Source organism: Neophocaena asiaeorientalis, unplaced genomic scaffold (assembly GCF_003031525.2).
Source record: "Neophocaena asiaeorientalis asiaeorientalis breed wild unplaced genomic scaffold, Neophocaena_asiaeorientalis_V1.1 scaffold254, whole genome shotgun sequence".
Taxonomy (NCBI): domain Eukaryota; kingdom Metazoa; phylum Chordata; class Mammalia; order Artiodactyla; family Phocoenidae; genus Neophocaena; species Neophocaena asiaeorientalis.
Genome location: NW_020174705.1, coordinates 372,189 through 388,514, shown reverse-complemented (window position 1 = coordinate 388,514; position 16,326 = coordinate 372,189). Strand labels below are relative to the sequence as shown.

Genomic DNA, 16,326 nt, shown 5'->3' with positions numbered 1-16,326 from the left:
AGTCACTCTAGGCGCCAAGGTGTGCGCAGGCGCAGTGCGGCGGGCAGGTTCTCGCGGCGTAGGCTCGGTGAACGCGGCTGGGAGCTATCCGCTTTCCCGACTGCTTTTCACAAGACTGGGCGTCAGTGCCGGGGTCGGAGCCGGCCGGACACAGGGGACACTCGGTTCCTGGGCTAAGGTGGAGCTCGCGGGCCGGCCCAGGGCCCCTCGGCTTCCCTCACCGCCCTGGGCCCTGCTGTGCATTTAAAACACCTGGTCGGACTCGCCCAGCATTTAGAGTTCCTCGCCTCCTGGACGCTTCCCTTTCCTGTTGCATAAGTGTGACGTAGAAGAGGGTAGGAGAGTAGAGCCCAGAAAAGCCATGGGAAACAAGGAAGGCCCTTCTCTCGAATGGCCAGTCCCAGGGTTGGCTCCCAACACGACCCTCTCGCGGCCAGTAAAGTCAGTACACTTCATCCGTGCCCTCATGTGTAGGCACAGAGAGCAACCAAAGCCGGGAATCCGGGACCAGCGCTTCCGTCGGCAAGACGTCAAATTTGAGTGAGGACCAAGTCGGCCTGAGCAGGTGTAATGATGTGTGGTGTCCAGTACCTGTGACAAGTGACCGGGGACACACCTGAGGACCAGGCGTAAGTGTGTAGTGTCAGTGTGGTCACCAGCCTTTCTGCCCTGGGGGCGGCTTCAGTTCCCTGCCTACCCTTCCTGCAACCCTCCAGTCCTGCCTAGGGCTCCTCCTCCAGGGAGAGCACTAGCTCAGGGGCTCAGCTTGGATTCTCCAGATTTTAGGCTGGAGGTCTCTGGACCTCTGCCTGTCTCATACATTCAACAAAGTTATTGATTTCCTCCTGGTGTGTGAGAGATGGTAAGCTTCATTTGTACTTTCAAGCTGCTTACAACTTTGCATAAAGGCCTCATCCTTACCTCAGAGATGGCAGAGGCTGTAATGAGCACTCCACCCCCACGCACAGCACAGTGAATTTTAATGTCCCCACTCTGGGGGAAGGGAGGTCACACTACCAGCTTTTGGAGGCACCCCAAAGCTTGTCTGGCACTTTGGTACAGAAAGGATTTTGTCCAATCTCTTGCTTGCTTCGGATAATACTAAAAGGCACATAAAGTTGGTGGCTCAACCCCTCTGGGCGGGGGTGGGGCAGCAGGCAGACAGGCGGGGGGGTCTGGGACAGATGGGCAGAGCATGGGTGTGGGCTCAAGGTCTTGTCGACAGAGGTAGTTGGTCCTGGGTGGATGCTGGCGTGACCGAGGGCACCCTGAGTGCTCAGGCTGGATAGATGCTGCTGTGGTGGCCTTCGTCTGCCCAGTCCACCAGCTCACTGCTCTGGAACCACAGCTGGATCTCCCTCTGGGCCCCCTCCACGGAGTCGCTGGCGTGGATGACATTCCTGTGCCAGGTGGCAGAGGTAGGACACAGGCTTCAGTGTGCACCTTGGGGGTCCCAGGGACAGTCTGCTGATCCCCTACTGTCAAGGGGAGCAAGCGGGGTGACTGTACAGAGGTGAAAGGAAGAACAGGGGAGCTGCAAAACTGGATTCCAGCCTGATGTCAGCTTCTTACCCACAACGTCATCTGTCCCGTGCCAACCCCCGGGGTGTCTGGCGATAAAGTGAGGTGACAGACAACGATGGCAGAGCACATATAAAACATACAGGGAATGCTTTATCTTCTCCTGTGTGCATGAAAGGGTTTTTAAAAAAACTGCACTAGCAAACGTTAGGTGTGATGGGCCATCAGTAAAAGTCTCCTCTGGCTTTACTTTCCCCTGAGCAAGAAGCCCAGGTCTGGTGGATCTGCCTTAGCAGCAAGCCACCACCCTAAGCCCCTAGTGAGCTGGCCCTCAGCTCCAAGTGGCCGAGTGTGTTAGGGCCCCCATACCTGCTGATGTGGATGCTGAAGTCTCCCCGGATGGTGCCAGGGGCAGCCTCAGCCGAGTTGGTGTGTCCTATCATAGCCCTCGAGGTGCAGACCACATTGGGGCCTTCCCAGACCTGCAGCACAGAGATAAAGGAGGTGGGGAGAGGTGGGTATCACCAAGGGCTCAGTCCAGGACCCTCCACCCCTCCCACCACCCCTGCCCCGCTGTACCATGGCCACCACCGGGCCGGAGCTCATGTAGCTGATGAGGGCTGGGTAGAAGGGCTTCTTCTGCAGGTCGTGGTAGTGCTCGGCAAGGATGCTCTCTGGTGCCTGGTGCATTGGGGGAAGGGGGTGAGAGGAGCCCCTGGAGAGGGAGCCCCACCAGGCACTGGGACAGTGACATGGTGTACTGATCACAGGGCCCTTTGCAGATGACACCTACATGGGGCAGCACTCCAGCCACAAAAGCACAAGGCAGACACCTCCCCACCCCTCCCCTTCTACTGCCAACACCAGGATGTCTTCCTGAGGCAGGGCTGAGATGTGAGAAGCCCCCCATCCCAGTCCCCTCAGGGATACCCACAGGCCAAGAGCCCTGGTACCTGCAGCATCTTCATCCCCACCAGCTTGAAGCCCCTCCTCTCAAAGCGCTGGATCACATCCCCAACGAGCCTCCGCTGCACCCCGTCTGGCTTCACCGCAACCAGGGTCCGCTCCAGGGTCCAGGAGGGTCCTCCTTTAGAAGAGGGGGGTTCGGGGCTGCCGAGGCCTCACCCTTTCATGTCTCCCGGACCTGGGTTCCCCTGCCAGGACCCAGGTGTCACCTGGACTTCAGAGTGTCTGCCTCAGGCAGAGCAGCTCTGGAGGGGAGTAGTGTGGTGTCCACAGACAGGACTGTCTAGCATGGTGCTACCCCTTGGGACAAGCAGCACAGGGGGTCCCTGGGGACTTCAGCCTGTCAGAGGGGCCATGGGCCCTCCCAGGCAGTGGCAGAAGCTGCCCATGATAGAGCTGATGTCCCCTGAAAAGGCATCTATCTTAGAAGGCCTGGAGGCCTAGGGAGGCACAGTCCAGCTCAGAGGCCACCCGGAGGCCCAAAGATGCCACACTGGAAAGAAAGTACAAGTCTTGGCCTGATTTTCACTCTTGTCCTTTGTGGCGCTAGCACAGACAATGTCTGAACCCCCAACCTGCCACATCAGGAAGGAACTACCACCCATCTTCTGGGTCTTAGGTGAAGGAATGGCAGGGGACCAGGGAGACAGAAGTGCACTTTCCCCACTGGCTGGGCCACAGACAGCGGGACAAAGGGACCTGGGGATTGAGGAGAAAGGTGGAGGGGTTCCTGTCTGCAGGTGGGGAGAGTTGAGAGGGCTCCTCCCCTCACACCTTCGTTGGCCAGGCTGCTGTGGGGTTCCAGGGTGGGATGCTTCCAGACCTAAAGTCAACACTGCCACAGTCTTCCCCATCCTGGGGAGACACTGCCCGGAAGACCCCCCAGCATCATCACCCTCCTACAGCCTCAGGCCACTTCCAGAGTTATGCTGACCCTCAGCATTGGGTCCAGGGTCAAGTGTAATTTTGAGAGGAGCCCAGACCCTGGATGTCCAGCTAATTCTTGCAAAGAGGGAAGAGAAAACTGGAGGAGAGATAAGACGTAGGGTCCAGGAGGGCCAGTGTCCCCGGAGGCATCTGCAGCTGCCTTCCCATCCCCAGGAGGAAAATAAACCAAAGTTGTGCAGGGCCTGGAGAGCAGGCAGTGGGTACCCACCACATCCCTTCAATGAACCGTGCTGGAGGAAGTCCCCCCATCCTTATTCCATCCCCCAAGCCCAGTGCCTGGGCGCCCTGCTGCCAGCTGGCTTGTGCCTCAGCCGGTGGCAGTTCACTCTTGCCAGCATTTGGAACGCCAGGACATCTGCCGCTCACGAAGGGCCTGAGGGTCAGCAGCTAGGGCAGAGGTCCCAGCGGGCAGAGATAGGCCAGAGGGAAAAACGCCCCAGGACGGCAGTGTTCATCTGCTGAGAATGACCCCTCTCAGGAGCCCCAAGTCCGCCGCAAAGTGTGGCCACCAGGCTTCTGGCTTCCTCCTGCCCTGGAACCCTGGGGACCCCCTGCCCTGAGCACGGTGAGGAGGTGAGCGGGTGAGAAAGGTAGGAGGGAGGGAGGGGAAAGGGGAGAGGAGGAGGGGTGGAGGGAGGGAGAGCGGCGCAAGGCCCCCATGGCCTCTACCCTCGCGGCCCCACACCGACCCTGATTCACTCAGGCGGCCTCGGGAAGTATTTAATGTCAATTTCTGTTAAAATCAGAAGAAAAAAACAACAATGATGATGAACGCAGCATGGATTGTATTCGTCTTTATACCAACACAGTCCTTAAGTATCAGTTTTGAGTTCATGCAAGTCCTCCTGCGCCTGTCTTGGGCTGCACCCCGTCCTGGCAGGAGGACCTGCTTCTGGGGCAGGGAGTGTCCTCCCACCTGAGTCTCCCTCGGAAATTACACCCTGTATCTGGGGAGGGTGGACCTGGATGGTCAGGCAAGGTTAGGCAGGAAATCTCTGCATTTGGATGGGGAAAATCCCACCTTTATTCTCAAGTGGACATGTAACTGCATTCCTCTAACTGAAGGAATTTAGCTTCCACTGAAACCATGACGGTGCCTGTGACTTTATCGCAAGCAGAAATCACAGATATTCTCATTTACTATATTGTTCCAGTTGAGAAGATGGCGCAGTACTGTCTGAAATATGAGATCAACTGCAAGATCTTATGTAATGAGTTTTCGTTTTCTTTTTTTTTTAATTTTATTTTATTTTTTTTGGCAGTGTTGGGTCTTCGTTGCTGTGCGCGGGCTTTCTCTAGATGCGACGAGCGGGGGCTACTCTTCGTTGGGGTGCACAGGCTTCTAAATGTGTTGGCTTCTCTTGTTGCGGAGCCCAGGCTCTAGGCGCGCGGGTTTCAGTAGTTGTGGAGCACGGGCTAAGTTGCTCCGTGGCATGTGGGATCTTACCGGACCAGGGCTCAAACCCGTGCCCCCTGCATTGGCAGGTGGATTCTTTTCTTTTCTTTTTTTAAATTTATTTTATTTTTGGCTGCGTTGGATGTTGCTACACGCGGGCTTTCTCCAGTTGTGGGGAGTGGGGGCTAGTCTTCATAACAATGTGCGGGCTTCTCATCGCGGTGACTTCTCTTGTTGCGGAGCCCAGGCGGGCTCTAGGCGCGCGGGCTTCAATAGTTGTAGCACACAGGCTTCAGTAGTTGTGGCTCACGGGCTCTAGAGTGCAGGCTCACTAGTTGTGGCGCACGGGCTTTGTTTCTCCGTGGCATGTAGAATCCTCCCGGACCAGGGCTCGAACCCATGTCCCCTACATTGGCAGGTGGATTCTTAACCACTGCACCACCAGGGAAGCCCTGTAATGAGTTTTTGAAAAAGCATATATACTTCTTTATACTGTTGTAGATGGAATTGTTTTCTTAATTTCATTTTCAGTGGTTCATTACAAGCATATAAAAATACAATTGAGTTTTGTATATGGATCTTGTATCCAAAGACTTTGGTGAACTCATTTATTAATTCTAATAGTTTTTTAGTGGATTCCTCAGGATTTTGTACATACAAGGTTATGTCATACAGGAATAGAGATAGTTTGACTTTTTCCTTCCCAATCTGGATGTCTTTTTTTTTTTTCATTTTATTAATCAATTGCTTGGCTAGAATCTTCAGTACAATGTTAAATACAAGTGACCTTCTTTTTCCACTGTCTTAAGACAGGAGATTAGATTATTGTTTTGAAATATTTTTTTCTTTCTTAGTATAGACATTTACAGCTATAAATTTCCCTCTAAACATTGCATTAACCATATTCCATAAGTTTTGATGTGTCTTCATTTTCTTTCATCTCAAAGTATTTTCTGATTTCCCTTTTGATTTCGTATACTCTAAAAACTACAAATCATTGTTGAAAGAAATTACAGAAAATCTAAATAAATGACAAAACATCCTACATTCATGGATTGGAAGAATTAACATGTTAATATGTCAATGCTCCTCAAACTGATCTACAGATTCAACTCAATCCCTGTCAAAATCCTGACTTCTTTGTAAAAATTGTTAAGTTGATTCTCAAATTCAGTGGGTTTGCAAGAGACCCGGAATAACCAGAAACTCCTGAAAAAGAACAAAGCAGGAGAACTCACACTTCCTGATTTCAAACTTATCACAAAACAATAAAAATCAAGTCAGTGTGGTACCAGCACAAGGACAGACATATAGACCAATGGAATAGAATAGAGAGTCCAGAAATAAAACCATACATCTATAGTCAACTGATTTTGGTGAGGAAGCCAAGACCATTCAATGAGAGACAGAACAGTCTTTTCAACAAATGGTGTTGCAGTAGCCAAGACATGGAAACAACCTAAATGTCCATCAACAGATAAGTAAAGAAGTTGTGATATACATATACAATGGAATATAACTCAGCCATAAAAAAGAATGAAATAATGCCATTTACAGCAACATGGATGGACCTAGTGATTATCATATTAAGTGAAGTAAGTCAGAAAGAGAAAGACAAATACCATATGATATCACTTATATGTGGGATCTAAAATATGACACAAATTAACTTATCTACAGGACTTCTCTGGTAGTCCTGTGGTTAGGACTCTGTGCTCCCAATTCAGCGGGCTCAGGTTCGATCCCTGGTCAGGGAATCAGATCCCGCATGCCACAACTAAGACCCAGTGCAGCCAAATAAATAATTAAAAAAAAAAAAAAGCCATGCACCACAATGTTCATTGCAGCACTATTTACAATAGCCAGGACATGGAACCAACCTAAATGTCCATTGACAGATGAATGGATAAAGAAGATGTGGCACATATATACAATGGAATATTACTCAGCCATAAAAAGGAATGAAACAGTTATTTGTAGTGAGGTGGATGGACCTAGAGCCTGTCATACAGAGTAAAGGAAGTCAGAAAAGCAAATACCGTATGCTAACGCATATATATGGAATCTAAAAAAAAAAAAAAAGGTACTGATGGACCTAGTTGCAGGGCAGGAATAAAGAGGTAGACATAGAGAATGGACTTGATGACGTGAGGTGGGAGGGCGAAGCTGGGGCGAAGTGAGAGTAGCATTGGCGTATATACACTACCAAATGTGAAACAGTTGGCTGGTGGGAAGCAGCAGCATAGCACAGGGAGACTGGCTTGGTGCTTTGTGATGACCTAGAGGGGTGGGATAGGGAGGGTGGGAGGGAGGCTCAAGAGAGAGAGGATGTGGGCACATGTGTATGCATATGGCTGATTTGCTTTGTTGTGCAACAGAAACTAACACGGTATTGTCAAGCAATTATACTCCAATAAAAATGTATTAAAAAAAGTATCACTTAAAACAATTAACTTATCCGTGAAACAGAAGCAGACTCACTGAACAGACTTGTGCTTGCCAAGGGAGAGGAGGGTGGAGAAGGGATGGATTGGGAGTTTGGGATTAGCACATGCAAACTATTATGTATGCAATGCATAAACAACAAGATCTTATTGCATAGCACAGGAAACTATATTCAATATCCTGTGATAAACCATGATGGAAAAGAATATGAGAAAGAATATATAACTGAATCACTTTTTTTTTACATCTTTATTGGAGTATAATTGCTTTACAATATAACTGAATCACTTTGATTCAGCACCTGAAAAGATGCTCAACATCATTAGTCATCAGGGAAATGCAAATCAAAACCCCGAGAGACAACTTTATACCCGCTATCATGGCTAGAACCAAAAGGTCAGATAATAACCTGTGTTGGTGAGGATGTGGAAAAATTGGAACCCTCCTACATTACTGATGGAAATGTAAAATAATGCAGCCACTTTGGGAAATAGTCTGGCAATTTCTCAAATGATTAAAAATCGAATCATATGACTCAGAAATTCTACTTCTAGGTATATACCCAAAAGAAATGAAAGTACATGTTCACAAAAACTTGTACACAAATTTTCACAGCAGTATTATTTATAGTAGCCAAAGGGTGGAAATAACCCAAGTGTCCATCAGTTGATGAATAGATAAACAAAATGTGGTCAGTCCATGCAGTGGAATAGTGTTCGGCCATAAAAGGAAGGAAATACTGACACATGCTGTAACCTGAATGAACTTTTTTTTCCCCTAACCACTCAACCGCAAGGGAATTCCCTTGAAGGAACCTTGGAAACATTATGCTGAGTGAAAGAATTCAGTCACAAAAGGCCACATATTGTATGATTCCATTCATGTGAAAGTACAGAATAGGGAAGTATACAGAGACAGAAAGTAGTATTAGTGGTTGCTTAGGGCTGGGGCTGAGGAGTGGTGGGGGAATGGGAGGGTGATAGCTAAATGGTATGGAGTTTCTTAATATTTATTTTATTTTATTTTGGGCTGCTTCAGGTGTTAGTTGTGGCACACAGGATCTTCGTTGCGGCGTGCGGGCCCTCTAGTTGAGGCATGCGGGCTTAGTTGCCCTGCAGCATGTGGGATCTTAGTTCCTCGACCAGGGATTGAACCTGCATCCCCTGCATTGGAAGGCAGATTCTTAACCACTGGACCACCAGGGAAGTCCCTGGAGCTTCTTTTTAGGAGATGAAAATGTTCTAAAATTGACTGTGGTGATGGTTACACATATGTGTGAGTACACCAAAAATCATTGAATTGTAAATTTTATTTTATTTCATTTTTTAATTTTTTTTTTTTGCGGTACATGGGCCTCTCACTGTTGTGGCCTCTCCCGTTGCGGAGCACAGGCTCCGGACGCGCAGGCCCAGTGGCCATGGCTCACAGGCCCAGCAGCTCCGCGGCATGTGGGATCCTCCCGGACTGGGGCACGAACCCGTGTCCCCTGCATCGGCAGGCAGACTCAACCACTGCGCCACCAGGGAAGCCCCTGAATTGTAAATTTTAAATGGGTGAATGGTTTAGTATGGAATTATTTCTCAACAAAGCTGGTTTTTCAAAGATGAAAAAGCAAAAAATAAGAAAAAAAAAAGACCAAAAAAATGAAAAAGCATTTATTATTATGTCACATATTTTAAATGTCTTGAGACATCTTGGCTGTTTCATCAAACCACTTCCAACCCTGCACAGGCCAGGCCCTACACTGCTCTGGGACTCTGAGGCTGCTGTAGCCCAGCCCCAGACTGATCCCTGTTCCCAGAGACAGTGCAGCACATGGCTCACAGCACTGCTCTGTGCAAGGTGGCCACTTCCTGTTGGGAGGTGAGCCTGCTTCCCCACCCCCTTTGCATCTGGGCTGGCCCTGTGGCTGGTTGTGTCTGCACAAACGCTGGGTAACATCCTCATCTGGGCCTTAGAGATCTACACTTCTGCCTTTGCCATTTGGGGTGCACGGGCTTGGACTTTCCTTTCTGTGTAAAGAAGCCTAAGGCAGCCACAGAAAAAGAGAAAGAAAGAGCCACCAGCCCCCAGCCATCCCTACCAAAGCACCAGAAGTGTGGGTAGTCATCTTGAGAGTTCCAGCCCCAGCTTATGCCTCAGGGAGCAGAAGAGCCACCAGCTGAACCCTGCCCAACTCCCTGACTCAGCAAAGAATCAGCAGAAAATATCCTGGCTGTTGTGTGAAGCCGTTCAGATTTGGGGTAATTTGTTGAGATGCCTCCTACTCAACCAAGCCTGGCTCAACTGAGCTCATCTGAGATGTGGAATCCCTTGGCTTCTCTGTGGCCAAGCCAGGGCTCAAGTAGAAGAGTGGCCCTAGGTCCACTGCTCCTCCGACCACAGTTCCCTGCATCCTCTTCTGTCAAGGATCTGTGCAGCTTCTGTGTGAAGACTTCAGGCTCACAGGTGGCTGGCTGAGTGAGTTAGGAGACCTGAGTTTCGACCCTGGTCCTTCTTCTAAGGCTACACCTTTATCCGCCCTGAGCCCCCATCCCCTCCTCTGTAAAGTGCTGCTGACGGTGCCTCAGGGAATAGGGTTCTGGCACATGGGCTGCTTCTTGCTCTGTCCTGTCTCGTCCTGTCCCCTCTGGTCCCTGTTCCTGTCCCTCTCCTGCACCCTGACACCCTCCTCAGGCTTCCGGACCCACTGCCACTGTGTCAGATGGGATTGCTGGAGGGATTTACCTCCCCCAGAGGCAGAGATGTGCACCCTGCATCTCCCTGGCCCCCATATCGCAACAGTTCTGGGGTGCCTTCAGATGTTCCCGAGAGATCAGGCCAGAGTTCCACGACCTGGGCCTCCTTCTCTTCCCTTTCCAGACCCACTTCCTACTCCCCCTGAGTGTTCTCTGGGACCACGTCCTAAAACATCGTTCTCACATTTTCACACAGGTCCACATCAGGGTCCACCTCCAGGAAACCCAGCCTCAGAAAGGAAGATACAAGAAGGAAGCACTTTATGACCACATTTGATACAGCAGAGCACAAACATGAGGCTGTTCATTTCTCCTCTGATGCTGACTCTCCTCCCGCATCCAGCACTAAACGTGGAAGCACTTTATCAATACATTTGCTCAGTATTTATTTCTCCGTGACCGCATTCCTCCCTTCTAGACTCTCCTCTTGCATCTTTTGAGGAGTAGATCTCATAGCCCTCACATCATTTTCAGTTGTTACAGGTCCAGTTTCACGTGGGTTAAAACCCCCGCCATGTATCCACCTGAAGAGTCCTTTCTCTCCTTCCCCCATGCCAGCCGGGTTTGGTCCAAGTGAGGCTGGTCTGCAACAACGTCCTTTCTCTCAGTCTCTGTCCTCATCTGGTGCATGACTTTCTTGTCTCCAAGTTGTTGACATTCAGCTTCCTCCTGGCAAGGCAGCCCTAGTTCCTTCTGAGACTTAGGACGACAGACATCCTGTCTCGGACCCTGCACCCCTGAGCCCTTCAGATAGAGCCAGGGCCCAGGGCCAGTGGTCAGCTGTCCTCACCTTGACCCACAGACCCCAATCAATTTTCCAACAGGATTGTTTTGTGGTCTCAAATTACAATGTGGAAATGCAAGTTGCCTGACTACCCAGACTCTCTGAAGAAGATGAGGGTGAGAGGGCTTGTTCTGCAAGCTATCAGTCCTTGTTACATAGCTGTAATAATTCCGACCATGTGTTGGCCCAGGTATTGACAAGTAGACCAAGGGAACAGGATAGAGAACCCAGAAACAGACTCATACATGTACGAGCACCAAATATATGACTGAGGAGCTGCTGCAGATCAGTGGGAAATGCAGACTTTTCAATAAACATTGCTGGGTCAATCAGGTATCCATATGGAAAGAGAGAGAGACCTAATCCTACATACACAGAAATAAATTTCAGGTAGGTTAAAGGCCTAAATATGAAAGGCAGATCTATAAAGCTTTCAGAAGTTAAGAAACTATAAGCAGGACCTTCTAAGGGGAAGAATTTCTTTAGGCACAAAAGGCACTAATCATAAAGAAAATGATTGACAAATTCAACTACATTAAAATGAAGAACTTCATAAAAAACACCATGAAGACATTAAAATGGCCCAGATCTAAAACACTGACAATACCGAGTGCTAGCAAGAATGTAGAGCAACAGGAACACTAGTTCATCACTGGTGGAAATGCAAAATGGAAGTTACTTTGGAATATATTTTGGTGGTTTCTTACAGAACTAAACATACTCTTACCATGTGCTGTAGCAATCATTATACTTGGTATTTACTCAAATGAGTTGAAAATGTATGTCCCCAAAAAAGTGCACATGGATGTTTATAGCAGGTTTATTCATAATTGCTTTATTCATAAATTGCCAAAACTTGGAAACAACCAAGATGTCCTTCAGTAGGTGAATGGATAAATAAACTGTGGTGTATCCAGACAGTGGAATATTGTTCAACAATAAAAAGAAATACAGGGGACTTCCCTGGTGGCCCAGTGGTTAAGAATCCGTTTGCCAACGTAGGGGACACGGGTTCGAGCCCTGATCCAGGAGGATCCCACATGCCACGGAGCAACTAAGCCGATGCGCCACAACTACTGAACCTGCACTCTAGAGCCCACGAGCCACAACTACTGAGCCTGCGTGCCACAACTACTGAAGCCCACGCGCCTAGAGCCCATGCTCTGCAACAAGAGAAGATATCGCATTGAGAAGCCTGTGCACCACAATGAACAGTAGCCCCCGCTCGACGCAACTAGAGAAAGCCCGTGCGCAGCAACAAAGACCCAACACAGCCAAAAATAAATAAATTTAAAAAATAAAAATAGGGGCTTCCCTGGTGGCGCAGTGGTTGAGAGTCCGCCTGCTGATGCAGGGGATGTGGGTTCGTGCCCCGGTCCGGGAGGATCCCATATGCTGCGGAGCGGCTGGGTTCGTGGGCCATGGACGCTGGGCCTGCGCGTCCGGAGCCTGTGCTCCGCAACGGGAGAGGCCGCAACAGTGAGAGGCCCGCGTACCACAAAAAAAAAATAAATAAATAAAATAAAATAAAAATATTAAAAGAAAAAGAAGAAAGGGTGGGGAGTAGATGAAACAAAGCTGTCAAAATGTTGATGATTAAAAAAAAAAAAAAAAAATGTTGATGATTGTTGAACTGGGGTGATAGGTATTTGAGGGCTTGAGTGTATGATTTGATTTCAGTGTATGTTTGAAAATTTCTATAATAAAAGGTAAAAAAACAGGTCTTTAAAAAAAAAGAAAAAAGAAATGTGCCATCAAGTCCTAAAAGGATATTGAGTAAACTTAAATGCATATTACTTAGTGAGAGAAGCCAGTTTGGAAAGGCTATATACTGTATGATTCTGACTATATAACATGCTGGAAAAGGCAAAACTCTGGAGACAGTAAAAAGATCAATGATTGCCGGGGGTTGGGCACTGGAAGGGATGAACAGGCAGAGCACAGAGGATATTTAGGGCAGTGAAACTACCCTGTATGGTACTATAATGATAGATACATGTCATTATATATTTGTCCAAACCCATAGAATGTACAATACCAAGAGTGAACCTTAATGTAAGCTACGGACTGTGGATGATTAGGATGTAGGTTCTTCAGCTGTAACAAATGACCACCCTGGTGGGGGATGGTGATAGTGGGGGAGGCTGTGCATGTTTGGGGGCAGAGGGTATATGGGAACTCTCTGCACTTTCTGCTTAATTTTGCTATGAATCTAAAACTCTTTAAAATATATTAAATACACACACACAGACCATGAAGAAAGAAAAAGACAAGTCACAGAACAGGAAAGAACATTTCCACCACTTAAAACCTATGCACGTCTAGTGCTCTATGACCAGAAATCAGTGAGTAAAAGACCAATGGCCCAACAGCACAGCAAATACTTGAAGATTCATTTCTCCAAAGAGGAAATTTTAACAGCCAGTAAATAACGCAAAGGTGCTCAGCCTCAGGAGTAATCAGAGAAACGCAAATAAAGTCATGGTACAAATCTCCAAGTCTGAAAATTCCAGATATTAGCGAGGATGTGGACCACTAGAACCCCTCACTGCTAGTGAGAATCTCAGCTGACCAAACCCATTTAGGTGAACAGCGTGGAGTTATCAAGAAAGGGAAAAGACAAGCTACAGAGCCAGAGAAAATATTTGCAACTCATAAATCTGATCAGGGTCTAGTATGAAGAATTTATAAAGAACTCTTACAAGTTAATAACAGAAAACCACTCCGCCCACACCCTCCCGTAACCCTCTCCCCTTGAGTGTGGGCTGCACCCAGTGACAAGGAGAAAACAGAAGGAGATGGGAGGTTGCCTTCGGGATTGGTGACCAGACCCGCTGATCTGCTTCTTCCTTTCTCCTCCCCCCCATCCTGCGTGGAGCTCCAGCTGCCCTACGGGCAGGTCCTCATGACAAGGAACCCAGGTCTCTGGCCAACAACCAGTGTGGACCTGAGGCCACAGCCACGGATGTGAGTTTAGAAGCAGATCCTACCCCAGTCTAGCCTTGAGATGACTGAAGCCCCGGTTGACACTTTTGCAGCCTGACTAAGGATGAGGTGGGTGGGGAATGAGGGGCGACAGCCTTGGATTTCTGGGACATTCCTGCTTGGAGAGACCCTGCCCTGCAGGGTGGGAGGAGGGGGCAACCCAGTAGAACCAGACTCCGTACCAGCCCTGCTGCTGCTGTCTCCTTGCCCTACACCGGCTCTCCAGCTGTTTCTAATCTTGTGCCTCTTTGGGTAAACGTGGAAGTTTCCAGGTTGCCCCTTCCCCATCACCTGCAAACCAGCATGTCTCTCAGGAGACCCTGAGTCTGATTTTCACTGATTTCTAGTTACCTAATTATTGTTATAGAGTTCTAATTTAATTCCATTGTGGTCAGAGAACATATTCTGTATCACCCAAATTCTTTGAAGTTTATGGAGAACTGGTTTTTTGTTTTGTTTTGTTTTGTTTTTGGCAGTACACGGGCCTCTCACTGCTGTGGCCTCTTCCGTTGCGGAGCACAGGCTCCGGACGCGCAGGCTCAGCGGCCATGGCTCACGGGCCTAGCTGCTCCATGGCATGTGGGATCTTCCTGGACCAGGGCACGAACCTGTGTCCCCTGCATTGGCAGGCGGACTCTCAACCACTGTGCCACCAGGGAAGCCCAAGAACTGGTTTTTTAAAATTATTTATTTATTTATTTATTTGGCTGCACTGGGTCTTAGTTGCAGCATGCGGGCTCCCAGCTGTGTTATGCAGGATCTAGTTTCCCAATCAGGGATCGAACCCAGGCCCCCTGCATTGGGAGCACAGAGTCTCAACCACTGGACCACCAGGGAAGTCCCTTGACGCTCTTTTAATAGGTGCATACATATTTATTTCTTCCTTATGAATTGACCCTTTTATGGTTATGAAAAAAAATTTTTTTTGGTGATACCTTTTGCCTTGAAGTCCACTTTATCTAATAGAAATATAGGGGCTCCAGTTTCTCATGTTTATTATTGCATGCTGGGTCTTTGTCCATCTGCTTACTTTCAACCCATCTGTGTCTTTATGGATGTAGATAGCTGGGTCTTGCTTTTTAAAAAAATCCAGTCTGATAATCTCTGCCTTTTAACTGGAGTGTGTAGTCCATGAATAATTAATGTAATTATTGATATGGTTGGAGTTAGGTCTCCTATTTTATTATTTGTTTTGTGTTTGCCCCTCTGATTTATATTATTTTCCTCCTTTCCTTACCTCTTTCGGATTAAATGAATATTTTAAAATACATTTTAATTTATTTATTGGATCTTTAGGTATACCTTAGCATTATTTTTATACTGGTTGCTCTAGGGATTGTAATTACATCCCTAACATTTCACAGACTATTTAGAATTTATACTGTGCCACTTCATGTAAGATGCAGGAATCTGGCAACCATGTAGGTCTGTTTTCTCCTCCACCCTGTCCTGTCTGCTCCATTGTTTCTGCAGAGAAGTCATACGTTGTTTGAATTGTTATTCCCTTGAATGTCATTTTTCTCTGGATGCTTTCAATATTTCCTCTTTTTGTTTGGTTTTCAGTAGTTGACTATTATGTGCCTGGGTGTGATTTTCTTTGTACAATTTCTTCTTAGGATTCACTGAGCTTCTTGAATCTGTACATTAATGTCTTTCACGAAATTTCTCATGTTTTTTCTGCCTCGTTCTCTCCTATCCTTTTGGGACTGCAACTTTAAACATGTTAGACCTCTTTTCACCCCTGCTCGGGTCACTGCAGGGGGAGCCAGTGTGGGTGGCTTCTTCTCGGAGCTGGGGTCCCAGGTAGCCTGACCTGCATCTGCCAGCCCAGGGAAGCTGGTGAGGGCTGCCAAGGGGGAGCACTCAAACCAGAGCATCACTCTTGGGGCATCCTACCCTGGCAACATCTGCCCCTGTCACTCACTGCCACCAGGGGACCACTTTCATCTTTCTCATCTTCTCCTGTAAATTGCTGGGATATGGGATATTTCCAGTGTCTTCTTTTGGACTGTCTTTTTTTCAGTGTGTGAATTTCCTTTCTATCTTAGGTATATTCACCGTTTATCACACAAAGCACATGTTTTCTCCCATTTGTCTTTTGACTTAATTGATGACGTCTATCCTTTCACACTTTTTATAATTACATAGCATTTTAAAAAATGTAGTCAAATAAGTAACTTTTTCTTCATGTTCCCCGGTTCCCTGTCTTGCTCAAGAAATTCTTTCCCATGACTGTATTCTAAGGGACGTGTTCTAGTTTCCTTTTAATATTTTTATCATTTTATTCTTTTAAAAAATTTTTTATTGGATTATAGCTGATTTACAATGTTATGTTAGTTTCAGGTGTACAGTAAAGTGAATCAGTTATACATATACATATATCCACTCTTTTTTAGTTTCTTTTCGCATATAGATCATTACATAGTATTGAGTAGAGTTCCCTGTGCTATAAAGTACGTCCTTATTAATTATCCATTTTATATATAGTAGTATGTAAATGTCAGTTCCAATCTCCCAATTTATCCCTCCCCTCTTTCCCGCCT

General features: G+C 47.5%; 1 protein-coding gene and 1 long non-coding RNA gene across 2 annotated transcripts; one reads left to right on the top strand and one right to left on the bottom strand.

The window, feature by feature from the left end:
* The first annotated feature begins 47 nt into the window (after nucleotides 1-47).
* LOC112409335 (uncharacterized) lies at nucleotides 48-10,385 on the top strand. Its single transcript, XR_003005144.1, has 2 exons — nucleotides 48-629; nucleotides 10,211-10,385. It is a non-coding gene; the product is annotated as an uncharacterized LOC112409335 (long non-coding RNA).
* Nucleotides 964-3,867, bottom strand: NME4 (NME/NM23 nucleoside diphosphate kinase 4). The gene is made up of 4 exons (XM_024759351.1): nucleotides 2,475-3,867; nucleotides 2,101-2,202; nucleotides 1,891-2,003; nucleotides 964-1,400 (listed from the first exon to the last, which is right to left on the bottom strand). The coding sequence occupies exons 1-4, from the start codon at nucleotides 2,487-2,489 to the stop codon at nucleotides 1,277-1,279; spliced, it is 354 nt and encodes a 117-aa protein (XP_024615119.1). The 5' UTR covers nucleotides 2,490-3,867; the 3' UTR covers nucleotides 964-1,276.
* Nucleotides 10,386-16,326: the final 5,941 nt, after the last annotated feature.